At 39.5% G+C, this 27,507-nt stretch overlaps 4 protein-coding genes across 4 annotated transcripts; 3 read left to right on the top strand and 1 right to left on the bottom strand.

Moving 5' to 3' along the window:
* Nucleotides 1-1,589: 1,589 nt before the first annotated feature.
* Nucleotides 1,590-16,798, top strand: meltf (melanotransferrin). The gene is made up of 17 exons (XM_059340467.1): nucleotides 1,590-1,626; nucleotides 5,311-5,715; nucleotides 6,385-6,539; nucleotides 6,953-7,052; nucleotides 8,292-8,477; nucleotides 8,656-8,806; nucleotides 9,463-9,530; nucleotides 9,648-9,835; nucleotides 9,950-10,112; nucleotides 10,285-10,427; nucleotides 10,953-11,049; nucleotides 11,126-11,320; nucleotides 12,061-12,214; nucleotides 12,596-12,663; nucleotides 12,762-12,946; nucleotides 13,870-14,062; nucleotides 14,669-16,798. Exons 2-17 carry the CDS (start codon nucleotides 5,667-5,669, stop codon nucleotides 14,734-14,736), a joined length of 2,163 nt encoding a protein of 720 aa, XP_059196450.1. The 5' UTR covers nucleotides 1,590-1,626; nucleotides 5,311-5,666; the 3' UTR covers nucleotides 14,737-16,798.
* Nucleotides 16,799-17,935: 1,137 nt separating this feature from the next.
* ncbp2as2 (NCBP2 antisense 2 (head to head)) lies at nucleotides 17,936-19,184 on the bottom strand. The gene is made up of 2 exons (XM_059341479.1): nucleotides 19,068-19,184; nucleotides 17,936-18,911 (listed from the first exon to the last, which is right to left on the bottom strand). Exon 2 carries the CDS (start codon nucleotides 18,825-18,827, stop codon nucleotides 18,522-18,524), a length of 306 nt encoding a protein of 101 aa, XP_059197462.1. The 5' UTR covers nucleotides 18,828-18,911; nucleotides 19,068-19,184; the 3' UTR covers nucleotides 17,936-18,521.
* Nucleotides 19,185-19,260: 76 nt separating this feature from the next.
* Nucleotides 19,261-21,043, top strand: fkbp2 (FKBP prolyl isomerase 2). Its single transcript, XM_059341366.1, has 2 exons — nucleotides 19,261-19,858; nucleotides 20,602-21,043. Exon 1 carries the CDS (start codon nucleotides 19,406-19,408, stop codon nucleotides 19,820-19,822), a length of 417 nt encoding a protein of 138 aa, XP_059197349.1. The 5' UTR covers nucleotides 19,261-19,405; the 3' UTR covers nucleotides 19,823-19,858; nucleotides 20,602-21,043.
* A 965-nt stretch (nucleotides 21,044-22,008) lies between these two features.
* Nucleotides 22,009-26,263, top strand: ncbp2 (nuclear cap binding protein subunit 2). The gene is made up of 5 exons (XM_059341340.1): nucleotides 22,009-22,173; nucleotides 22,985-23,071; nucleotides 23,479-23,573; nucleotides 23,789-23,927; nucleotides 25,665-26,263. The coding sequence occupies exons 1-5, from the start codon at nucleotides 22,099-22,101 to the stop codon at nucleotides 25,761-25,763; spliced, it is 495 nt and encodes a 164-aa protein (XP_059197323.1). The 5' UTR covers nucleotides 22,009-22,098; the 3' UTR covers nucleotides 25,764-26,263.
* The last annotated feature ends 1,244 nt before the right edge of the window (nucleotides 26,264-27,507 follow it).

Below are 27,507 nucleotides of genomic sequence, written 5' to 3'. Positions count from 1 at the left end.
AAATTACACGAGAAACCAGGAGGAGCAAATTACCCATTTTGCACATTGCCACATCAGATCACTCATTGTGCAAAATGAATAGTTCACTCCTCTTTGTTTCTAATGTATGAATAAAATAGTGTCTATCCTAATATGCAGATATACTGTTTATTCTCGCCCCTTAAATTGCTAATCTGACAACAGTTCACAATGACCGATGCAAAGAAAATTTAATATTGGCCTGAATATATGTTATATGTTATATGCACGTAAAATATTGGTTATGGCCCTCGGAGGCTAAAGAGTGATTGCCAATGGGTTCTGAAATTGCTTAACCCACGGCACTTACTCTTACTATGTTTCTTGACTTCATCCTTGCTTGTGTTGTATTAACTCTCATTTGTACGTCGCTTTTGATAAAAGCTAAATTACACTGTAGAATTGTAGAATAGCAGAATCAGCAAAGTTATTTCAGTTCATTCTGGGCTTGGGGGGACATAAATATCCACCAAATCTCATGGTATTTCATTCAAATTTAACTGAAAACCACAAGTGTCGACCTCATGGTGGCACAGAAGGAAAAGTCAGAGGATCACCTTTAGGATTCATTATTTGAGGGATCACCAGTGGCTGTACAAAGTTTCATGGCAAATATTATGATATTTCCATCACCTTCAGGCAGCGGAGCCTGCATATGGTTAAACATTAGGCGCGTTTCCAATTAGGTACTTTTCCCTCTAGTGAGCCGCTATGGGTGTGGCTTGGGAGAGAGGATCCACCCAAGATCTGCCCAACTTCACCGGTTAGCGGCTCAGAAAGTACCTGCCTCAGGTAGGTACTTTTCTTAGCCACTACTAACTTGTCGACGCTGATTGGATACGGTTGAGGTGGGATATGACGGGAGTAGAACTCGACACAACCACAACATTACAGCACCATTTTTAAAATAAATAAGCAGAGCCGACTGAGACAAGATAATCTACAAAAAGAAACCAAAGACGATGTACAAAGGAAAAAGAATGACCGCGACAAGTGGGTTGACTGTTTGGACTTGCCGCGTCGGTCTGTTGTCAGTGTCGCATCACTGATGTCACGGTCAAAAGTGTCGCAGACATTCGAGTCCGTTGGTTAGCCGCTACAAAAGTACCTGTATGGGAACAGAGGCTGAGGGGAACTAACTAGCGGGCGTAGCCAAAACACTCAGCCGCTTTCCAAGAAGTAGTCAAAAAGTACCCAGTGTAAACACGCCTTTTGGCCTCTCAGGTTGTAAATAGAAGTGGGATGACAAATAAGGTAAGACATGAACAAATCAATGAAGTTTTCTGAAAATCCATGGCTGAGGATGTTACAATACCATTTCTGAAAGTACACCCTTTTATTTTTTTTAACAAGCATAACTAGAAGTCTAAGAAGGCCTGCTAGCGGCACCCAGAGCAGTGGTCTCCAGTCCTGCTCCTGGAGAGATACTGCCCTGCTTAATTGTTTACCTACTATAACACACCTGATTTGAATGATCTGCTCGTTATTAAGCCCTTCCAAAGATTCAGCTGCTTGATAACGAGCAGTTAGAGTAGGAACACACCTCAAACATGTCAGACAGTAGTTGGAGACGACTGACCTAGAGAGTGAAGTAATCCTTGTACGCTGGTAAACACAACCCCATCAACACACAGATTTCCCACAGAAATATTTCATGTGCTGTATATGCAAATGTCTCTATCCTTATATCTTTGACTTTTTTCACATACTGTATCTCTCTCATAAATAACACACAATGACTCACAGTTGCTCTAGTTAATCAGTCACTGTGCTGCTGCAGAACCAGCAGGTTGTCGGACAGTTTATGTGAATAAGGTCACACCTGACAGCAATTAAGTGAAAAAGAAGCCTTTCTGTTGGACATATAAAGCTGTACTGAGAATATGAAAAGTTATTATGTAATCTAAATAATGCTCTTACAAAAAGCAATATGTAAGAGTAGTTTTTCACGACTTAAACATTCAACAGCAGCCAATCAGTTAATGGGTTTCCTAGAATGAAATCTGTATTAGGCATTCATTTCTAAGTAAATATGAATAAGTATTTATTCATTATTTATTTGCCGTTGAATATTGTATTATATGTTGGATTCTGTGCTTGCTTGCAAATATAATATTCGTGAATATTCAGCTTGATCTGCCAAGCACAGAGTTAAAGACATTCTGGTTTGCACTGGCTCATAAAAAAAGGATTGATAAATCCAAATGAAGACTTCTGTAACTCTAATTAGTACCAATTACACATTTTTTTCTCATAGAAATGATTAGGATATTATTCCGAAATTACAGATCTGTAAAATAACCTCTCTTACCCTTAAATATTATTGATAAACTGAAGGGAAAAGGATCCAAATGAATAAAAAAATGAATTATATAAAGGACATATTTTCAGAGGAATGTACTAGTTATGCGATTTTCCCAATTTCAAGATGTTTGTTTTTTTGGTTATTTAAAAAAAGAAGATGCACAGATATCACTCTCAGCTTCTGTCTCACCTCATTCAAATGTGGTAGGTCAAAAGTTGACCGTATCACTTCCCTTGAGTTCATCCGGTCCTCGGGTTCAGGTAGCCATAATCTGGTATAATCAGAGGTTAATTTCCTGCAATAAACTATAGAGTGACAGGAGATATAAATCATCATAAATTATAAAAGGTACTTAGGGTGTAAACAATATGGAAAGGCTCAGTTTTATGTGAAACAGGTGAGGGACATGCAAAGGAAATTGATTATTTGCATGAAAGATGTAAAGTGTGAAGCAGCTCTTAATATTTTAGCGAGAAAGTCAGACAGCAGATCTTCAGGTCAGCTGATGAAGGTTGTTAAGGGCGAAGTAGCAGTGTCCTGACACATCAGTTTGTCTGTCACCTCCACGTCGCCCTCACTCCGTCACGTTGTGTCTAGTGAGTGTTGCAGCAGCATAAATGCAACCTGACTCCCCGAATAGTTGTTTCTGCAGTCAAATGTATGCTTAACAATAACTGTAATATTGTTTGGGAGTTATAATCAGCTCTTTCATTTAAAAATACCATTGGCTTCTATGATTTTACTAGATATATCTGATGTTGCTGCCATTATTCTTTGAACATTATTTTTTAAGCGTTATTATTCCTATTGGCTGTCGCCCATGTTTTTGCAATGACTTTGAACATGGCAGAACAATCAGAGCAATCACAGATATTTTTATGATTAGACTGCCTTCCTGTGTTTCACCAGATGTCCGCAGAAATGTTTTATTACCTTAATCATTGAACCTGAGCCAGAACCTGTTGGAGCTGTGTCTGAAGGTCGGGTAATGGAGGTATGGTCAGTGGAGGGCCAGATAGGTGTTAGACCTTTCAAGTGTTTTGGCTGACACTTCTGCTTCACTGCACGACATCTTGTTGGCCAAATGAAACTGTAAATGTCTTCAGTGGGCTCCAAGTTTGCTTCTGTGTGACCAACAAGTTCTCCAACATAAACGGCAGAAGAGCTTGTGTGTCAGTACCACAAATTACGGCACGTATCGCGCTTCTCGTTTCACAGCACACATGTACGTATCACGGCTCGCGGTACAACGGCGCATTCTGAAAATAACACGCCTACGGTCCGCGGTTGTAAAAAAAGACTGCCGTTTCTGTGAATTTATGTTGTAAAACCACTGACTTTAGGTTTAGGGCAAAAAAACTTAAGGCGTTATAAAAGACAGTTTTAACAGTAAATAGATGTACATACATATGTACGTAAATGGCGAAAATAAAGTAGTTACAAGGGTCACATGACTGCCACAAGTTACGTAAAAAACGTAAGTTATGTTCAAAACTAAACAACGTAACTTATACTGATTCTGGCCTCATTTAAAAAAAAAAAATGTGAACAGCCAAACAAAAGAAAAAGGATCTTCTCAATGTGTTGCAGCCTATGGTAGCAGCGCTAACGTCGCATTTCAAGCTACTGAAAGTATATCTACACTATTTATAATATAAAGTTTTTTGCATTGTGTCTCTGCTCAGCAGTGTCCGTCACCCGTCAGTCAGTCAAAACCCCGACCCACCTCTGTCCTCCTCCGAGACATGCGCACGCATTCACACACACGCACTGAATATATCGAGCTGCCCTCCCACTGCGCTTCAAAACAAGCCTACCTGTTTGTAATGTATCAGTCCCGTCCCCATGCTCTCTCTGTGTGCGTCTGTGTGCGTCTGTGTGCATCTGCGTTAGCTCTCAAAGTAGATGAGATTGATCACATTGTGCTATAAAATCTACAAATTTTTCTCCCAGGGGGGCCCCCGGACCCCTTAGATGGTTATTTTTTATTATTTGCTAATACTCAAGAGTCAAGAGTAAATTTTTTGTATTTGGCAACTGTTGAGATTTGCAATTTACACTACATTTAGATTTATGATTGATTTTTATTTTGTTGTACGATTTGTTTTCATTTATACAGACTAAAAAATAATTTTCTATATATTTTTCAGTATTTTTTAATATTGTCAAGAATATCGTTATCGCAAAAATACTCTGAAATATCGTGATAATCTTTTAAGGCCATATCGCCCACCCCTAGTTGTGATGTTACAACTTTATGGAAGTCCTGGTTTAAAGGGACAGCTTCTGATGAATACCGGCTGTGTGCATCTGTGGATTAAGCATTTCATCGTACAAATATTAGCATCTTTTTTTTGTACAATATAGAACCTTTAAAACTGACTCCATAGAAGAAGTACACAAAGACGGGTAAACATTACTACCTCAACTTTGTTCTTTCCTTCATTATCCTTAACCGCTTATCTGCACTCGGGTGGCGAGGGGCTGGAGTTAATCCCAGCAGACATTGGGCGAGAGCCGGGGTACAGCCTGGACAGGTCGCCAGACCATTGCAGGGCTGACACTATAGAGACAGACAATCAAGCTCTCATACACTCCTACGGGCAATTTAGAATCACCAATTAAACCTAGGTGCATGTTTTTTTTGGACTGTGGTAGGAAGCTGGAGTACCCGGTGAGAACCCACGCTGAAACGGGGAGAACATGCAGACTCCACACAGAAGAGCCACAGGCCAGAGTCGAACCGGTGACCCTCTTGCTGTGGGGCACGAGTGCTAACCAATTTGTTCTTTCATAATCAACATAAATTCCATAACTGGGAATAATTGACTTTTGTTGACATTTTTTTGAAAGTGGCAATGGCAGTAAGCTTGAATCACCAGAACACCCACTTCACTTTACTTTGCAGTAATGTAATGAGTCACTGACCAACGGCCACACTGCGCCCGCCTGAATTCCTTCTTTCCTTCTTTCCTTTATCCCATGAGTGGAAAAGCACCACACATAGAAGCAGAGGTGGAGTTATCTGGCCATAAAAGACCTCTCTGTCTGGACTTTGGCCTGCAGCCAGGTAGCAGCAGCAGAGACGTGTCAGACCAGGTACACCAGAGAGGCACCCTTCATAAACTCTACACTGAGCTTCTAAAACTGAGAGTCTTGTGACTCCTGAAGGACATGTTGTAAATCACTTAAATATACAGTCTCTTCAGGACCTCATGTGCGGACTTTAAGCTGAGTCTTGAAGATAAAAGCTGGACTTTGACTCAGAAGTCATCATATATAGTCGAGGAGAGGGAAAAGAAGGTTATTTTACCTAACGGAGAGAGGAAGAGAGAACGAGGCCATGGCCATGTGGAGGACAGCGGGAGCTCTGCTGCTAATACTACATACTGGTAAGAGAATATTTTTTAAACTATAAAGACTGTGAAGCTACAAAAGCAACAGTTTGTGCATATATATATTAGAGAATCAGCGTCTTATTTAGCATCTTACTTACTACTAAAGTAGTCTTAATGTATTAAACTCTATCAGTAACTGGTTAGATCACTCCAGAGGTAGATCAGTGCAAAAATAAAGATCTGCAGGGCAATAATGAAAGGCAAAATGTCCTTCAGCAGCAAATTGACAAATAATTCAACCGAAATATTGTAACTAACAGTGAGACGCATACAGTTTGAAAAAAAAAAAAACAGTGAGACGTATACAGTTTGAAAAAATCATGATAATCATAATCAAAGTGTAGATTATGAAACAGATTAATAACCCTTTTTTTTTTTCCGTGAGTAGCAGTACATGAAGAAAAAAAGTGATGTGCTCTTCTCAGTTTCTTTAATTTCTAGAGAGCTGAATACATAAAAACAAATAGAAACAAAATGTGAGAAACTTCAGCAAACATATTTAAAACCTATTTCACTGTCAGTTTCAGTTTTATTATTAGTTTTATATAGTCATAGCTGTTGGCGGGATGTTTTCATGAATAATTAGGTGGAATCATGAATGTTTTTGTGTGTGTGTGTGTGTGTGTGTGTGTGTGTGTGTGTGTGTCTCCGTCTCCGTCTCAGTGTTTGGCCAAAGCACAATTAGATGGTGCACCATCTCAGATCCTGAGCAGGGGAAATGTCAGGCCATGTCAGACTCTTTCGCCCAAGTCTCCATCCGTCCGTCACTCAGCTGTGTCAAGGGATCGACAGTCGAGGGCTGTGTTCAGAAACTACAGGTAGGATTTTGACAAAAAAGAAAATGTCTCTCTGTTTGAATTACTTGTAATGTAAGTTGTTATTTCATAGTCTTAAAGTATGTTGCATTGCATATCAGAGGACTCATTAAAAGCCAATAAAATTCAGTGAGTGGTAGAACACACAATCAGATATCAGATAATGAGAAAGGAACTACTTGGAAAGCTGCAATAAAGTTGTAACCCAGTGTGCTCTATGGTACATTTTTATGTAGGTTATAAGGAAATACAATATGTTTGTTTTGTTCTTGCCTCATGTCCAATGCAAAATTTAACAAGGCCACAGAAACTCACAATGTTCTACAAGTTAATTAGCATGTGAATCTTTTAATATTGATGATAAAACTCCCTGATATGTAACTTCATTAGTCTTTTGGTTTGCTGTGTCTCTGCAGAATAAAGCAGCAGATGCCTTGTCCATGTATGGCACTGATGTCTACAACCTGGGGAAGACTGCCTCCTTCAAGATGGCCGCCAGTGAAACAAAAGCTGATCGTAAGATTGAACAAATTCACTAACACTTTGTTTTGCTCCTCAGTTACACTTCAGGCAGATAAGTTAGCATTCAGTATGTGCTATTTTAATGTTTAATTTTTAAAGGAATACTTTTACATTTCGTTTGCTTTATGCCTGAGTGTTAAAGGTAAATATTGATGCCACTTTCATGTGTTTGCAGTAAGAGAGTAGAGATGCTCCTAAACTGCAGTTCCATGACTTGCCACTTGAGGCTGGTTCCACATGGAAGTCTATCCTCACTGACATCCATATTAAAACGCCCAACTTTACAACAGAAATAAACATGTTTCCAGCCTTGTACAAAACCAGTTTTGATCTCTATAGCTAATTTGCCTTTTCATGACATGGTTATGTTTAGTAAGGATGTGTCTGATAATGATGTAATGATAGGCGGGTGCTGTTAGGGGTAGCTAGCTGCTTTATTTAACCCACCTCAGCTTGCTCCTGCTCCTCTTCTTTAGACAGTTCTAATTTCGGAAACCCACTGATGATGTCACAGAGACAACTTCCATATTTTACAGTTGGCCCACACACATTTTTGGTTTTATGGGAAGTTTCATGTTAGACAATCCCTTGGAAAGGGCAGAGCTAGCTGTTTTCCAATGTTTTGTGCTAAGCTAAGCTAACAGACGGCAGTATTTGGGGTATCAGTTAGGATTCTTGGATTTTTGGGGGGCTTTCATGATCATGACATACAGAGTGTTTTGCTTTTCTGGCCCTATGTGATCTTTTTGAGTGTCATTTGATGTGAATTGATTTATTCTATTTATGCTCTTATGTGGCATTTGGGCGGTTGTGGGCTTGCAACCATTCCCTGTTTAAGATGGCTTCTCATTTTCAAAAAACATTTGCCTGATGAAGATCTAGCACCCCAAAAAATCTCAATAAATACATGTCTTACAAGTTAGACAGTGTGTAAAAATTTTCTCTGTATTTTTTAATCTTCCTACCAAACATTATCGTAAAGACAGGAGAGTGGTATCTTCTCTGCAAGAAAGTGAACACATTTCCCGCAATGTCTGGTCCTTTCTCACAGATAACCTGAAGTAACTTAATTCGACATGTCCTGAGTTATCACACCTGTCACCCTGATTGTAATCTTAGTGCTGCATGTAGTCTGCACTTTGATCTCCTGGATCTTATTTCCATTCCCTGATAATAAGAGTGCAGAGTCAAAATGTCATAAGTGTGTTCACACCTGTGCTGCTGTTGCCTCAGGTACCGGTGCCTCCTACTATGCAGTTGCTGTGGTGAAGAAAGCAAATTCTGGCATCAACATCAACAATCTGGCAGGAAAAAAGAGCTGCCACACCGGGAAAGGCCGGACAGCCGGCTGGAATATGCCTTTAGGCTACCTCATAGACCAGGGCTACATGTCTGTGGAGGGCTGCAACATCCCACAGGGTAGGAAACATACACAACACATACATATATGTATATATATAGAGAGAGAGAGAGAGAGAGAGAGAGAGAGAGAGAGAGAGAGAGAGAGAGACAGAGAGAGAGAGAGACAGAGAGAGAGAGAGAGAGAGAGAGTCTTGCATACAGGAAGCTAGAGAGCTGTGTGTGTTTTTGTGTTCAGGTGCAGCACATTTCTTTAATGCCAGCTGTGTCCCCGGAGCGATTGATGACCCTGAATCTCTGTGTCGGCTGTGCAAAGGAGATGATCTCGGAAATAACAAATGTGCCTTGAACGACAAAGAGAGATACTTCAGCTACGAAGGAGCTTTCAGGTAACACATCCGATCTCTACATACTCAACACACAAACACAAGTTACACTTCCACAGAACTGTGTATGCACATGTCATTCTTGTTCACTCCAAGACCTTTCTAGTCTGTCCTTTTCTCTTCCATTACCATTATTTGTATGGGTTTGAACTAGAACTTCTTTCTAAATATTTTAAAGCAAACTTAATCTCCAGAGCATCAATCTATGCAATAAGAACAGTTTATTAAGAATGTAATTGTATCTAAATGAATGTGCAGAAAACACTGGTACTGTGTCCAACTGGCTCACTATACGTAAATTATACATCATACAATATATGCATAATTAGATATAAATAAAAAGAACAGTTTAAACAATTACATTTTAAATCTAAAAAGCTTCAGGGCTGTTCAGGATGTGGTGCAAACATATTTTGGCTGTTTGGATGTACCAGGCCCTAAGCAGACACTATTGATTTGGGCCATTTCTGTCTAGAGACATGCTGCTAGCACAGCAAGAAGGATATGCAAGAGCAATACTAAAGCAAGTTATTATCCTCCTTGTGACAGCAAGTTTTATGAAAAACTTGATTGGAGGAACACTTTCAAAGCAGCTAGTGTGAAATGTCTGCAAGCAGCTTACATCTTTGATTCTTCTGCTGTTTGTTTCGTCTCTGAAGGTGTCTGGCTGAAGATGCAGGAGACGTGGCCTTCATTAAACACACAACTGTTGGGGAGAACACTGATGGTAAAACCTCAGTTAGCTGGATAGTCATCAGTCATTGAGTTAGCTATTGACACATTCAGCCACTTTGTCTTTTGTTTGTGAGCATTTCTGTTTGCTAACAGGTTACTTTTTCACCAGCTCACTCTCCACCCTGGGCTACTTCCACTCTGTTGTCATCGGACTATGAGCTGTTGTGTCGTGACGGCACCAGGGCGCCTGTCTCTGACTGGCAAAGATGCCATCTGGTCCGCATCCCATTTCGTGGGATCGTTGTCGGTGATCACGTCACTCCCACAGTGGTGTACAACATGCTGACAGAAGGCCTGGTACGTCCACACAGCTCACTGTGGTTACTGCTGCTGAATCAGACTGATCAGACTTGTGTTTATACTGTGAGATTCTATTTGTGAGATTAACTGAGAGTAACTTGCTGTTTGCAGGAAAAGTCTGGCTTCGGGATGTTTGCTTCTACCACGTTTGGAGGAGAAAATCTACTCTTCTCTGACTCATCCATCATGTTTAATGAGGCCGTGTCAGACCCCATCAAGTGGTTGGGTCACTACTATAATAATGCCCTGAGAGCCATGGACTGTAAACCTGAAGGTGAAACAAAAAAAAAGGACTTCTATTTAGTTTTGTGTGAATTGTAGCCTGTTCATTAATTTATTTCTTTTTTTTAACCCTATCTTGTATTTTTAACTGGGCTACCCACCACCCATTCATTAATCTGTCTTTGATTCTCTACTCTCTACCTATTCATCTACAAATATCCCAGCTGTTCTCCGGTGGTGTGTGTTGTCCGGCGGTGAGCAGCAGAAGTGTGCTGACATGGGCGTGGCCTTCAGCAAAAAAAATCTGACTCCAGTTATCAAGTGTGTTTACGGAGACTCTGTGACTGACTGCATGAAGAAAATCAAGGTAACAGGTGTTTCTCATTGCTGAAATGCTTAAAATGAAGACATTAAACAGTCTTACAGAGACTGCATTTTTAGACTTCTTAACATAAACAATTTTTTGAAATTCTGGAAACCAAGTTAGTTAGCAGCGACTTCACAGGTACAGTCAGGTTGCCAGTATAGGGCGTGCATTGTGACTGCAGATTCTCAGTCATTTCCACCCTCTTGTCCAAATATGTTAACTCCTGGCTCCAATAAATCAAGATGCCGAAGGCCAAATTTGAGGCCTCAAAATAGAATCTTTATTTATTTTATTATACAATTTACAGACATTTTATTTCTTTAAAATAAACTTGTCTGAGCTCTCTGGTGGGTAAACTGTGAAAGAGTAATACTGATTCGGAACTACCACAAGTAAAATCTGTGGACTCAAGTCATATGACTTGGACTGAAAATGTAACGAAATAACTAAATAAAAACACCACCTGATGCATTTTTTATAGCATATATATCTCAGTGTCCACCATATGCTTTCATGTTTGTGTAGAACAATGAAGCTGATGCTATCACTCTGGATGGAGGTTATATCTACACAGCAGGCAAAGAGTACGGCTTGGTCCCTGCCACCGGCGAGAGCTACACAGGTAGAAACATGAACACAAACACACACACATTCTTGTTACAGAGACGACAGATACATGTTGTTGTTTTTGTCTCCAGAGGACCGTGATGGCTCCATGTACTATGCAGTGGCGGTGGTGAAAAAGAGTAGCCTTGACATTCGTAACCTTGACGACCTGCGTGGCCTTCGCTCCTGTCACACCGGATACGGTCGCACGGCTGGCTGGAACATTCCCGTAGCATCGCTGATAGAGAGAGGCCTGATCAGCCCTCAGCAGTGTCAGATACCCCAAGGTCAGTGTGTGTGTGTGTGTGTGTGTGTGTGTGTGTGTGTGTGTGTGTGTGTGTGTGAAACAGAGGTGTGAGCTGGGGTTGTCCGATCTCATTGAATTCCAGTGTGCAAATACAGAAAAATCGATACAAGAGATGAGCAACAGATATGTTAAATTCAGTTTCCTTTAATAAACATGGCTTCGGATGTACAGTCAAGTTGAGTGTGAATTAAGTAATTAGTAAACAGTTAAGTAATAATCACAACAACATCTTAGGAATTTAGGCGTTTATGGATACTTTTAAAAACTATTTAGCATTGCAATTCCATAAGATTGGAGATTTTTTTTTTAAACTGTGTAAATAGCACTTGTGCTAAGATCCAAGTCTGGGAAACTGGAAAACTGTGCCTCACTTTGGCCAAAGTCTGTTGCAATTAGACTCAAATTCGATTCATATAGCGTTCTATTGTCATTGTAACGTTTTTAAGCCCTCACATGACCAATTCTGCAATCATACAACAATATTGAGTTGTCAGATGAAATACTTTAGATTTCTGTTTATACTTTACAAGCCCAACCTAAGATAACATCATCAGAGCTAAACAAATAAACATTATGCAACTGTCACAAGCTGAGTAGTCTTTAAAGAAAACATCGTTTAAAAAAACATTGATTGATTAGAGTATGTTAAGAAATGTTCAAAAGGCTGGATTTCCCTTGCAGTCTTTGACTTTCTATTTTAATGTTTCCCATAATGCTTAGCGGTAGGAGGATTCTTCAAGCAGAGCTGCGTACCAGGTGCCAACCAGCCCGGCTTCCCCAGCAACCTGTGTGGTCTCTGTCCGGGCGACAAATCAGGACAGTACAAATGTGAGAAGGGAAAAGACCTGTATGACGGATACGACGGTGCCTTTAGGTAACATCCCAAACCCCTGCACCTCATCAGGATTGATTAATTATTTCAGGTTGTTTATGGAATATCATATAGCTCTAAATGCTAGCCAGAAACCAGGCAGAGGCTTGAATCAGTTTCATCAGTGTAAATTGATTTAAGATGCAGATTGTATTGTCAGTTTTCTCAGTGTTATAAACACCACAATAATTATGCCCAGTGATTCGATGTTTCCTGACGAGATGCACTTTTGAAGTGCTCCAACTATCATGTAACTATGTCTATGGAAAAATGAATGGGTAGTACTCTGCTTCTGGAAACAAGGGCGTCCGGGAAAAAAATCAACTTTATTGCCCCCAATATAAACGTAACTACATACATATGTCCGTCTATCTGTCTATTCAGGTGTCTGGCAATAGGAGATGGAGATGTAGCTTTCGTCAAACATTCTACTGTCTTCCAAAACACAGATGGTAAGACAAATAACTTTAAGGTAGAACATGGACTCCTTCGAAAGGTTTCATTATTTTCAGGGACATAATTAACCACCTCGCTTTGTGTGTCTGTTCAGGTAACGGTGAATCATGGGCAGTGAATCTCCGATCTGCAGATTTCCAGCTGCTCTGCTCTCAGAACACTAAAGCCGAGGTGTCACAGTACAAATACTGTAACCTGGCCAGGGTCCCTTCTCATGCTGTGATGGTACGGGCCGACACCAACATCCACGCTGTCTACGGACTCCTGGACCGTGCACAGGTCAGTTCATACACCTATTCTGTTAGTGAGAGAGTCAGAAGGTAAGATTTGGGATTTCTGATGGCGCATTCAAAGAGGCTGCCAAAAAGCATCACAGGGATGAGCTTAAGATTGTGAAATATATTTCTTGGTGTGTGTTATTTCTGTAGATATACAGTATAAATGAACCAAGAACTCAAGAGTAGTGGGTGGACATCTGCATTCCGTTGTATAGTGGACGGAGATCACAATCCACAAGATTATTCATTGGTATTAGCCTAACTATTACATTAAATCAAAACAAACCAGTAGAAGTGCACCATTACTATATTTGTAAAATAAAACAAGTGTTATTCTTCCTGTTTAAGCACACGGCTTTAAAGGAAAGTGTCTGCATTCAACATTAAAACATTCGTAGTCCTACAGAATTACATTAAGAGCACTTTCTAAAGTGTATAAAAAGTAGATGTTATAGTGTGCACCTTAAAAATAAAAGTATCAACTTAATCCATTCAGAATTGTCTAGTTTATATTGAATTCCCTATTCATAATTAAAATAAAAAACATCCACATTATTTTACATGCAAACAGAGACAAAATTACTGATAATACTCCCCAATTATAAGTGAGTGAGATAGTTACATTGACGTAATTTCTGTTAAGCGGCAAACTCTCAACTCTCCCATGTATCCTTGAACACACCATCAGGGAGATTTCAAAAGGAGCCTGGTTGCTGCAGGATAACTGAATACAACATGCATTTGACCAATAAATAAATATATACATGAATGATGAATAAGTAAAGGTGACATAATGTGCACTGTCATAACACTCAATTTTGATTTTACTGTGAGATGAATGGAAATAAATGGCTCACTGGAATAGGGAATGTGTTGGTAAGTTTTCATGTTTTTCAATGTCTTTCTATTTCTGATTCCCTGTAGACATTTTTCGGCAGTGACGAAGGCACTGATTTCAGGATGTTTGACTCGAAGGCCTACATGGGCACAGATCTCATTTTCAAAGACTCCACTGTTCGCCTCGTGGGCGTCGCTGACAAGAAGACCTACCAGGAATGGCTGGGTCAAGGCTACATGGACTCGCTGGTTGAGCTGGAGTGTAACTCGTCCAGTGCAGGTAAAAACTGTCCCATTGTCCATCAAAGTGATTGCTGATGTTTTTTAATGTTTGAAATATGTTTTTTCCTCTGTGGGAGTAAAAGTAGAATTGAAATTGAATCACTAATAAGCCAATACAGCTGTTAACTTAAACATTGTGAAAAAGCTCAACGCTGTTTAATATTCAGTAGGCCTATATTACAGCACAGACTCGTCATCATACATCAGTAACAACCTTCACCTTGTATTGACATGTGAATAAAGCTCTTTCTCGGACAAGCGTTAATGTAAAAATGAGAACAAAAACATTATTCTATGCTGCAGTGAGATGTTCTTTTCTCATGTTTCATCAAAATCCAGCCAGAGGTGTCTGAGGTATTACAGATGATATAATTGGAAAATGGATGAACATTGTAGCAGCCTCTTGGGCTCGCTGGTGTAATTTAAAAATGCTGAAGTGCAGCGATGAGATGAATCATTCTCAATCATCAAAAATGATGGACAGATTGATGAAGGAAGACAAAAAAATTGATAAATAAAGACAAATTTTAGGGGAACTGCTCCTGATTTCAGTTGTTTTCTTATGTACAACTTCTGATATTTACTGTTTTTTTTCCTCTTACAGTGAAGTCCTCTGTGTGGCTGTTGCTGCTGGCCCTGTCCAGCTTCATGCTGACCAACCTCTGCATGTAACCAGTGTCCAGCCTCCTCTCCTACTCCCTTCCCTCCCCCATTCCTCTGTTCCTCATCCCTCTATATTTCCTGTTTCCCTCCTCTCGCTCCTTCTTTAAATCACCCATCATGTCTTCAGTCCAGTCCAGTTTATCCCTATTTTGCTGGAGTCCCTTTTATCCTGGAATCTGTGTGGAATATTTTTTCCTTAAATGTCATGATTTCTACCTGATTGAGCGTTATTTAAATATGTAAGAGGATGGCATGTTGTAACTGCCTTTGGATCTAAATTGTGCTAATGTTGAAGGGAAGCACATTGACTCTTGTTTTTGTGGAAGATAAGAGAGTTTAGTTGCCAAAGCTCTGTCAGCCCGTGTGAATGAGACATGATGAGAGAAGGTGCTGCTGCCACTTTGTTTACTGAAGGTGAGCTGCCATATCAGTGTGTATGCTGCCACCTGTTACATTGCTTTAGTGGTCTGTGCCTGTCTCTCCAAAGCTAGTCTGAAAAAGAAGAGACAATCTGATTTTTAACCTCACATGAGCTTCATGTATGCACTCAATATTGGTCTAGAATCAAAAAGTTGATTAGCTTAGCCTAGCCAAACCTTAAAGCACCCCTAGTACCTTTAAAGATATACTATGCAGGATTTTCTTGAAAAAACAATGTAACAAAATAAGTAATTCCTCGTAATCATTACTGCCACTCACCAGAAGTGAGTGGCAGATACATATAGATCTGCTTGTATTCTGCTTTCCTTTCATTTTGCTGTGTTTTTGACATTTCTGCATTACGAAGCTACAAAAACAGAGGACACAGCACCGAAAAAAAACTAATATAGCAAGGCGACAAGCCAAGAGGACAAAGCTTGTCGAATAATCTCTCTAACAAGAGTAAATTTGGGGTTTGCTGGGGATAAGGGGCGGAGATTAAATGTTTTGTTTACAAACAGACAATTCCTGCATAGTGTGCCTTTAAGACTGTATTAGACAGTTACCAGAATATGTGCATAACATTTTCAAAAGTCTTCATGTGAATATAGGAGTCAGATTGCTGCTCTGTTTTGCTGCAACTTGCTCTATGAGTACTACTAACCAACACAGCCTTCCATTTGTGTAAGCTGTGTTTCTACTATAAGCTAATGCCATATCAGTGAATATGCACTAGAGTTGCCTCCACACAGAGCTGTGCTGGGGATCGTGTGATAATGAGTGACTGAATGTTTGTCCAGAGGCTGTCTGCTTCATGTTTTCTCCTCAAATACCTGGAATCAAGAAGATAAGTGATTATGTTAATCTGGTTTGACTATTATTCTTTGTTGGATTTTTGATGGGAACTGCTTTAGCAGCAGATAGTTAGCATGCCCTGCTTTTCCAGCATTTCAATCTATAGATTTTGACACAAATGGAGCGAGTCACTCTGACACATTTGTCAGTTTCCATAAGATTTGGGGAGAACATAAAGAAAACATGGAGAGTGAATGAGTTTTTGTTTGTCTGGATGGTTTAAATCAAAGAGGAGTTTGTGTCCGTTGAGGTAAGGCAACAGGGTTTAATATGTTTAAGTAATTTCTTAACTTTTTATAGTGTGAAAAAGGGTGATTTACTTGACTTTGACTAGTAATGAATGTAATCCATTTTGGTTTGAGAAGGGATTAAGCTTTCTATCTTTAGTCATGTAAGAATGTCAATGGGATGTAATGCAGTTAGAAGAAAGAACATGTTTAAGTCAAATCTGCTCTCATGTCCTCTAACCCAAACAACTCACTCCAGAAATGTCTCTTTCCAACTCAAACTCTTGTTATATCTACTGTACTACCTGCTGCTTGATGCTGTTTGCTGTTTAAAAAAATGTTGATTGGATGTGTATTTACCTATGTTGAGAGATTTATTTTTATATGAAGCTCAGATGCCATATCAGTGTATATGTACTGACTCATGCTGTCAGAAACGAATGCCTTCTCTTCCTCCTAATAGAGATTTATTTCTATGTGAAATGATGTAACATGTAACTAATATTTAGTTGCCAGACCAGTGAGTCTGCACAAGTATTGCTACATAAAACTGCTGACTTAAGCTGTTTTCTGTGCTTGTTCAAATTAAATAAAGTCATATTGAATGCATTCTCCGGAGCTTTTCTTTTTGTGAGTGTAATGTTATTTTCCCTGCAACCCGAGTTTAGATAAGCAGTTATGGATAATGAATGAGGGAAAGATTAAAGGTTATTACTTTTATGCATATATTCCATACTGTGTCATATAAAGGCCCTAGTCATGTCACAATTCTGTACTATGCCTTTAATAGTACCATATTATTTCCATTTACATCAGAAAAGGTGAGTTTGGAATTTGGTTTCACATTTATACATCCAAATGATAAGATCTGTGTTCATTTGTTCCATTTTGTTGTTTTAAAAGAAGTCCAAGTAGAAACTAACAATTATTTTCATGATTGATTCATCTATATAACATCAGAAAACAGTGTAATTAGAATTTTCTATCATAAATAAATGTCTTGTCACGATCACTCTTTGTTTTGTCCAGTCAACAGTCCAAAATTTAAGTTTTATAAGATGGTAAAATTTGACGAAACAATCAAATGGCTGTTTGAAAAATGGCTTTAAATGATTCATGAATCCTCAAAATAGTTTTCTGATGATCTCCTATTTAATTAATAATTACAGATCTACGTAGCAGTACAATGTACAGTGAATACAGGTCAAGGTTTGTTTACGAGGCCAAACCATTGTTTATGATGCCAAACCCTCATATATTCCATATGGATGGAATATATAAAGGGGATTAGAGCCAGGAATACATGCTGTACATGCTTGCAGGTCCTTTACAAAAACATCACACACATTATCACTGCAGTGACAAAATGTCACAGGGAGCAATAAAATGCCCTTTTATCTCCCTTATTCTTTCCAGACTTTCAAATCTGTTGTGAAATCAAATGAACCATGAGTTACAACTTCGAGACAGTTAAGTGTGAACTTTACTCCTCCTGACCTGGCAACCCCGATACGTTTCTTAGAGACAGCCCCTGAGGTTACTCCACACCTCAGTGGGTGCATTCACACACACACACACACACACACACACACACAATTGAATAAAGATAAAAATAAATGTATCTTATTTAACCATCTAACCTTTTCAAAACTTGCTTTATGTTGATTTCAAAGGGTAAAGAATATCAACTGACACATTAGTCAAAGTGCTGTTAAAAGTTCTAATCTTTATTTATACAGTCAGAACAAAATGGTGAATTCATTACCTATACACATCATCACGCGTTCCACTATATGTACATTTTTTAACTTGTACAGATCCATAAAAGCTTCCCCACATGATTACTGTCATAGTGCACATTGGTGGAGGGAAATAGGATTATTGGCATAGTGCAGCGGATGGCAATAGATGAACAAACAGTAAGTGGTTTTGTATCATAGCATAATGTGAAGAGGTCTTAAGTGAAATGACTTTGAATCACTCTTAGAAAAGAGCTCTTAATCTTTCCACACTAATAATAACTTGACAACAGTGCTTGATTTATTATTTAGTGTGGACCTCTCCACATTATTACCACCCCCCCTCCCCCTCATTCCTGATAGTGAACTTGACCACAAGTGCACATTGATGTCCTGAATTGCTGAGGCAGATTGTTCACATATTACTTCTCCTTTTCCTCTAGCAGACATTGATCATTCAATAAATTAGAAAAACGAGATGTCGACCTGTCAAAATCCAACCACATAGGTGTAATCAGTAGACTCCCAGTCTTTTAAAATGCCTGTGTCCTCTTTATTTCTTGATCCCTCTGGAGCCATCCTTGAATCCCTCCTTCACCTCCTTCACGAATGTGTCTTTGACCCTCTGGAGGCGGCTGCCCATCTCTCCCAGGTCCCCGGGGACTTTACCGGCTTCGTCCCGGACCTGCCGCAGCGTCTGTGACCGCAAAACCCGCTCCGAGGCGTCCCGGCCGGCTATCTGAGCCTTGGTGATGGCGTAGGCTGTAATCTGGGCCGCCCTGCGAATCGGGCGCGACTCTGCCAACTTCTCAACGACCCGGGCATTGTTGAGGAGGTTAAATAACAGACGAGCAAGCATGTCGACGAGTTCTTCTCAAAGATCCTTGACACCTTAGCTTAACTAGCTAACTTAGCGTTCCCGTCACTCTCCTGTTTTTCAGCCCTGAAATGACACCAAGGTGTACTGTTAGTTAGCTCGATACATAAAATCGTCGACGGTAGCTTATACTGTCATGTGTGTCATGGGTGACGTTGCGGCTGTGGTGTAAATTTGTACAATAATGTACAATTTTCATTATACACAAACAAGTTGACTTACTTCAGCTGAGTCAGTTGGCCACTAGGTCGCAGTAGATGACATAACAGCTGATGAAGTCGGTTTCACATTTGTCCCATTGTTTCCGCTTAACGAACGGATCACTCGAATCAACGAATGTGAAGCCAACTTCAGCTTTGTGGCAAACTGTTTTCCGGACGTTTTTACTGGTAACACCAGTAAATGCGTCCGGTGGTGTGGTACGTACATCCGCTTTGGGTAGCAGATTCCCAGGCTCATTTCCCTTATTCATTCCCCCAAAAAATTGCAGCCGGAGCAGCGAGCCTTTCTCCACACTAAACCCCTTTTAACACGTGGAAACTGTGAAGGGGACTGTAGCCATGCGAGTGATTGTGTTATTCGCCGTGACCGTGCTGTCTCTGAGCCCGGCGGCGGTGAGCGGAGGCGAGAAGAAGAAGCTGCAGATCGGCATCAAGAAGCGAGTTGACAACTGCCCCATCAAGTCCCGCAAAGGAGACGTGTTGAATATGCACTACACGGGCAAGCTGGAGGACGGCACGGAGTTTGATAGCAGCATTCCCCGCGACAGGCCGTTCACCTTCACCCTGGGCACCGGCCAGGTGATCAAAGGCTGGGACCAGGGTCTGCTGGGCATGTGCGAGGGCGAGAAGAGGAAGCTGGTCATCCCCGCCGAGCTGGGCTACGGAGACAGGGGAGCTCCCCCAAAGATCCCCGGAGGAGCCACGCTCATCTTCGAAGTGGAGCTGCTCAGCATCGAGAGGAGGTCCGAGCTTTGATGAAGAGGGGATAGCCAAGAAGGCAACATTCAAAACGTGAGTTGTTTATAAATTAGTGCTTTACGCGGCTCCGGCCCTATAAGCCTAATTTACCCCCCTTTCTCTGTGCACTGTCGGCCTGCATTATCCCTGAAATAAAACATGGCCCCTGGTTTCCTTTGAAGTGATTTGATTAAATGCAAATTAAATCAGGAACATGCACCATGTAAGCTCAAAATCAAATCTTTGAACTAGATTCGTTCTTCAAGATACATCACGATTGGGTAATACATTCGAATCCAATTTAAGATTTTTGTGAAAACAAACCATATATTTAATATAATTAATGGATTTTTCAGTTGGGGCTCTTCAATGTATTTCAATTTAGTAAATTCATTTTTTTATTGTTAGTGGCAGCACTGGATTCAAAAAGTGTTTATCAAGAAACTATACATGAAACAGGAGGCAGCAGCCACAGTCAGCTGAAAAGCTGCAGACAACTCAGTGGGATGAATGTACTGTTGATTAACTATTGATCTATTTAATACAGTCTATGATCCTGATGTATGGATTTCAAAATAAAGCTACTTGTTCACAGAAAATGAGCACACATGCTTCTTTGCACCTTTGGAATTTCATTTTAAATTCAGAGGTGTAGCAGTCCTCTAATCTCCAAAGCAATACACAAAATCCCAGCTGCTCTACCCTGACTACTGTCTTCTCAGGGAAAGATTTATCTATAAAAGATTTATAGATTGAGAAACATTTGGTGTTTGATGAATGTTATATTTGTCTTTCAGGTTCCAGAAGCTGCTAGAGGATTTTGTGGAGATCATCTGACCTCTGATGAAGACTACATGGAAGATCTGGGAGCAGAGTTGGGAACCCCCAGCAGAGCCATTGTCCTCTTGTCACTGGCTTTGCTTATTGTGCTCTGATTTATTGGTCTGAAGGTATTATGTGATACAAGAAGGGATGTATGTCCTTGCTTAACATTAGTAGAACTGACGGTTAGAAGTTAAACCCAGTATTTGGCAGTGGGTTGATAATAAGTGCCGTTTTATCTCATATTTGTTTTTAATCGTCTGTGATTTATAAGCGGGTACATTCATATTTGTACATTATTTTCACAAAATAATTGTTGTTAACTTAGTCAGAAGTCAGGCAAGGGGCAGATTGGGATACATGTTTTTTTGTTCAGATCAAATATTTGAATTATGATAATAAAATGTTTGGGGGAAACTTTGCAGTCTGATGTGTTTTTTAAAGGTTTTTCTTGACTTCATGTGTTTGTATTGTATAGGTCTTAGCCTTAACAAATCCTTACACGTTTGTTATTTCTGTATGCCTCATGTTTGGTGTATTGGAGGCCTAGAGTGAGTTAGTGCAGTTTTTAAAGCACTTTAACACTAAAAGTCACGCATGAATTGTGATTTTATGCACATATTCTGGTAATTACACCCTCTAACTGCACTATAACACTTGTTAATTAAGGTTTCTTAACTTGCAATTTTGCATGCCATTGGCGACAAATATTGTGTGAATAAGGACATTTTATTCACACAATGATCATAGACAAAGTTTATTAAAAGCAGTTAAATAAACCTAAGTCTAGAAACCTATTATATATTTAAAATATTTGAAAATGATTAGTACAATATCCAGCATCTTTGACAATAACTAAAAAAATACTGAATATCTCAAAAAAAGAAAAAAGACTAAAGATAAAATAGCAAGTCAAACAGTGGACCAGTAGCCAATGACATGAAAATGGCAGCAGCCAATAGTGTGCCACCACATCTCAGCTCAGCCACCGGCATCAATGGTCATGTGATTTTGTAGCAGTTTATGTAGTCGCCACATTTAAAACAACATAAGCACTTAATTAGATTATAGGTGTGCTAATGTGTATTTTATATACGAGTGGGAAAAGTGTCGTTATAAGTTTATTAACATTTAATTTGTTCCCTCTGACGCAATTATTACTCTCAAAATCCTTACGGCTCCATCAAAAAAGTTTTTTTTTGTTTGTTATGTGAATTAATTTTTCTTATAGGTTGCAGAGTAAGATCTAAAACACATCACATATTTTTATTTTATACTTAAAGTACATCGAACAAAGTCAGTACATCAAAAAGATACCAAGCGGGGGCGCCACTCGGTAAATTTGCATGTTATCAATGTGTTCCAACCCGGAGTTTTTTAAAGGACGGACACACATGAACCGGAACTTTAGTCAGCGTAACGTTTGAAAAGCTGCGGACGGTCTGTTGTCGGCTTTATGCGATTTCTTCACAATGTCTGCTAAATTGAATGCTTTGAACAGCGATTCTTACGTTGATATTAGTCAATACAGAGACCAACATTTCAAGGTGAGTGGGAAAATATTAAGGAACGCAAATACCAGTGAGGTAACTGTTTAACGTTCGTCATGTTTTTACAGTAACGTTAGCTAACAGTTAGCAACCGGTAGCTAACAACAAAGCAGGCAGCTCACGCTTTTTATGGGTCAGTTTGTTATTGTTTGTGACTGTAGAGTTAAGACATCTGTCCTCATACATTCATATTACTTTTTACGTATATTTTTCGGCGTTTGGGCTCATGTTATTAACTTGATCCACTAGCTTAACGTTAAGGTTATATTTAGTTGAATGTAAACAAGGCAGACTGGAGTTCTTGCACGTTTAACGGGTTTCATTTAAAATAATTAAATTCCCATATGTGGTATATAATTAACGTTACATAATCACTAGTCAAGTCAAGTAAATTTTATTTATATAGCCCAAAATCACAGATTTGCCTCAAAGGGCTTTACAGACTGTACATGGTACGACACCCTCTGTCCTTAGCGGCCAGGGAAAAACTCCTCAAAAAACGCTTTTAACAGGGGAAAAAGAAGAAGAAACCTCAGGGAGAGCGACAGAGGAGGGATCCATCTCCCAGGACGGACAGACGTGCAATAGATGTCGTTGTACAGGACAGATCAACAGAGTAGAGTAGATAGAGGTTGAAGGGGGAGAGGGAGGGAGGATAGAGTGAGACGGTTGAGAGGGAGACAGAGACAGGTAGGAGCAGGAGCCTAAAGCCTTTTAAATATATTAACCTTTACATGTTTATTACGAATTGGTAGCTACAACCGTTCTCAGTTATTTTATCATGTGTGCATGCTCCTTGTGTTTTTAGGGGAACCGCTATGATCAGGAGAAGCTGCTGAAACAGAGCCACACTTTGTATGTTGGGAATCTCTCCTTTTATAGCACCGAAGACCAGGTACGATGAACTACCATTATTTATTATAACGTTACGCTATGTGTGAACATACTCAGAATTTAACGTTACCCCATTTTGCATTGCTCTTAATGTGTAGACTTTCAAAAATATATCGTATGACAATCATGTTTATGAGAAGAAGATAAAATGTAGCTAAACTAAAAGATCTGCTGTCCCTAAAGTCTTGTGACTCTTGTTAGTGAGTTTTCTTGTAAATTTGAGTGGTATACTTTTAATTCTGTAGACAGGATGAGACAAAGCTTATGGGTTATATTAAAGTTATACCATTGAAACATGTTTCTTGTTTGTATAACTGTTGTGATTGTCATCTAATGCTCAACCGATAACTGCAACTTTTTTTAATCTAATGCATAATTCTGATTTTTGTCTTTGAATCTGATGAGTAGGTCCACGAGATCTTTTCGAAAAGTGGAGAAGTGAAGCGCATCGTCATTGGCCTGGATAAAGTCAAGAAGACAGCCTGTGGATTCTGTTTTGTAGAGTATCCTTCTAAAGATGAGAACCATATTAAAATGTTTTTAAAAATGCTTGCATGTACCCATAAGCACAGCAAACACACCTCAATACCAAGTCAACAATGTGCCTGCCTGTTACTTAGTACCATGCATTATTATGAGCTTTAACCACTATAGGATGAAGTTTATATGTTGTGCTTGATAAAGACCCTGCAACAGACCTTAACCCCTGCTGTGCCAGATACTATACACGTGCTGGTGCAGAAAATGCCATGCGCTTTATTAATGGCACACGGCTGGACGACCGTATCATCAGGACAGACTGGGACGCTGGCTTCAAGGAGGGACGGCAGTACGGCCGTGGCAAATCTGGAGGACAGGTGAGAATTCTGGCCGTTGTTTGTTGTGAGGACTTGTATGAATGTGTATTTATCTCACTGTGAATGCTGACAGGTTTTAAATGTACAAGAAAAAGCACTTGTTCCCAACTTTCTTTTTAAACTATGCCCCCTCCCTTCTGAATATTTTTTAAGCACACTCTTATTTCCACCCTGCATACACAAGCACAATTTTTTTGTGAATTAATTGTAACAAATGACATACAGTCATGGAAAAACATATAAGACCACCCTTGTTTTCTTCAGTTTCTTGTTCATTTTAATGCCTGGTACATTTTTTTGGACTAACATAATGATAACAACTAAAATAGCTCTTAAGAGATTCATTTAAGAGCTGATATCTTGCAATTTTTGTGTCTTGAAAAACGTAATGTAAAATTGCAGTAAATGTAATTGTCTGCTCTTTAAAAGCACATTGGGAAACCAATCACTGTAAGGTTAAACTGGATCTTGGCCAGCTCATACAGGATGCAGTTAGCTCGGCGACAAATATTTAAAGCTTCATAAGTTTAAAGGAACTGACTTGATTGTCTAAAGGAAGCTCTCATCTTGAATTGATCTTCAGAAATGCTATGTCAATACATTAGTCAGGGTGATATATTACTTGATATTAGCTTTATACAGATATTGGTGTTGGTTTATATGCCAGCCAATAAGTAAGACACCGCAGGGCATAAATGCCAAAATAGGTTTGATATCATTTAGACACTGTTACTATGAAATATTTTGTCCACAAGAGAGCACTGACAAGGTGATTTCTCAGATGTGAAATATCTCAGTCTGCCTGTACCTTGGTCACAAGTTTGTTTGTTTTTTTAATGTGTTTATTAAGTTGTGTTTTAATGTTACAAAGTCACCATCTGATTTAATCTCCTATGGGCCAAATGCAGGAAATGCCAAATACTAATTTTGGCATCAAATTAACACATCAGCAGCTACAAATCCCAAATGTTGGTGTGCACTTTTAAAAGCCTGTATTACTTAAATTAGCTTACATTTAAAGTAACCCGGATGAGTCACTGTAAATTGTCAAAATAAGTATACAATTTGGCAGTGTTTCCAGAAATAGATGCCATAAATCAGCAGGGCTTCCAGAGCAGTAGTTTGATCAGTTACTTATGTTAAGGATTAAGGTGTAGCCTATAACATGATCAGATTTACAGTCAGTGCTGACCTCTATCATCCTCCTGGGTCGTTATGTCATCATAGTGTTCAGGGTCTCCTGTCTGCCGGTTCCGTCCTTCATATTGGAAAAAGTTTTTGAAAACAAAATAAAACAGAGCACGCTATGGTATTTGAAAATGACATATACTGAAATGGCATTCAACAAAATCAATACACTATATCATGGCATTTTAATACACCCGTATGATATTTAGAAAGTGATATCCCGTCCAAAATAAATTATGCATGATTAACCGTTGCCTTTGAAGAGACAGCATTATTCTAGCATGGCATTTAAAAAATGAAAGTCTATATTATGATGTTAACAAATACATAATAATGTTTGTTTTTTGTTGTAGTGGTACACAATGAGCTCTCTGAGAGAGTGCAAATGAGGAAACATAATATTAGACTAAGAATTGACTTATTGTCGTGAAAAATACACATACCCTCCAGTAAGTAACTTTAGTATACAACCCCCCCTCCCCTCCATTAAAATAATGAATGATGTGTATTTACCTCGACCCTTTTGTTGTGTTTTCATTTCTTGTAAAGGTGAGAGATGAGTACAGGCAGGACTATGACCCTGCCAGAGGCGGCTACGGTAAGCTAGCTCAGCAGCATCGCTCCACAGAGGCACGTAATAGTTTTTAGGCTGAACTCCACCACAACAGTCCGCCTGGATTACACAGAGCCACACCCTCAGTCCTGGACCAGATTCATTCTCCAATGATGCCAATTCTCACCATGCTACCACAGACTGTTTGTCCCAATTCTACCATTTAACTCTACAGAAGATCTGCATGGACCACCAGAACATTAGGAACTGCTATTTATTTTGTTTGTGCTCTGATTGCTTCTGACTTTCATCTCTGCAATAGGTCTACATGGTAGCAAAAACTAAACCTCAACGTCCCTGTGTGATATTTAGTGATATTTTCATTACAGTAAAGTTTACAGGCTGGACAGGCTCTTATTACGTGTAGGGACTGTGTTGATATAGTATCAAATATCAAGACAACATGATTTAGTTGAGTCTGCATGTCAGGAAGCATTCTGTTATCATCTTACTGATTTCCATGAATGAAACTGTTTCCCAAATTGGGTATACTCTTTAAAATAAAGATTCTTTTGACATTTTTAACAAACCAAAATTGTTGTCCTATTCACATTGCCCGAATTCTGGTAATCCACTGGTCTGTGTTACATCTGTGAAGACAATTCATCTCAGGCTTTGCAGGTGAGAATAATATAAAATGGACATAAGCGTCATTGTGGGTTCTATCTGGGTCCTCTGGCTTTGTCCCAGTCCAAAGTCATGCAGCTTTATGTGTTGGTGATACAAACATTGCCCCAAGTGTGAATGTGTGAGTATGTCCCAGTTGTCTCTGTGTGTCAGCCCTGTGATAGTCTGGCTACAGGGTGAACCCTCCCCCTTGGCCAATGTCAGATGGATAATGGTATTGGAAATTCAGTTAAGGATAATGAAAATGAAGGATGTATATTTACCAAATGAATAATTGCAATAAAGCATTTCACCTGCTTTAACATTTAGTGGGGGAAGTGAAAACAAGCTGAACCATACTATAATACCACCTCCTATTAGGTCTCTTTTGGTCTTTACCAACTCCTCTCCACTATGTTTACCAGCTATTTGCTAACTGTCCCAGCTGGGCAAGTAGTGCAGTGGATTTCTGGATCTACTTATCAAAAACAGTTGCCTGTTCTTGCTTGAAACAATGCTGGTGAGAGTAAAAAAAAGTTGTAACTTTGCTACAACAATCTGCTCATCCTGAAAGGGCCCTTTGCTATCAGGTCATTTCATCCTTACCGATAGATCAACAGAGCTTTGTACCATATTCTGGTGCCTTAGCCAACATGTTTATGCCAGAAGATGTGATAATACAACTTTGTTTTTTGATGATTTGTAAGTGTTCAAGGTTGTGCTTCAACTAAAGATTTCTAAAGTGAGGGCTTGTCTGGGATTTGAACCCGGGACCTCTTGCACGCAAATCGAGAGTCATACCCCTAGACCTGCAGAACAGTTATTAGCCTTGGATTAAGAAAAAATACCTGTGTTTTGGTGTTTTGTCCCAACAACCTCCAGAATTTCATACTGCACCTTTAATGTACATGGTCAAATTTAATCAAGTGCCACAAAGCTGTCATTTTGTAGGACGAAATGATAGGAGCTCTGGGGGTTCAGTGAGTGGACAAACTTTATCTTTGCAGCCAATTAAGAATCATGATTACACTGGTGATCATCTTGCTGAGCAGCTGGTCGGAGATCTGTTCCTACTCCATCCTTATTGCACTTATAATAAAGAACATGGTATCTTGGCAGTTTCTAAGCATTCAGCTGGTCTCTTATCTCAAAGTGAGCTGTAGTCGTGAAGTG

This window comes from Centropristis striata, chromosome 9 (assembly GCF_030273125.1).
Source record: "Centropristis striata isolate RG_2023a ecotype Rhode Island chromosome 9, C.striata_1.0, whole genome shotgun sequence".
In the NCBI taxonomy this organism is placed as follows: Eukaryota; Metazoa; Chordata; class Actinopteri; order Perciformes; family Serranidae; genus Centropristis; species Centropristis striata.
Note: the sequence above shows the minus strand (reverse complement) of the source record. Positions and strands in the feature narration are given on the sequence as shown.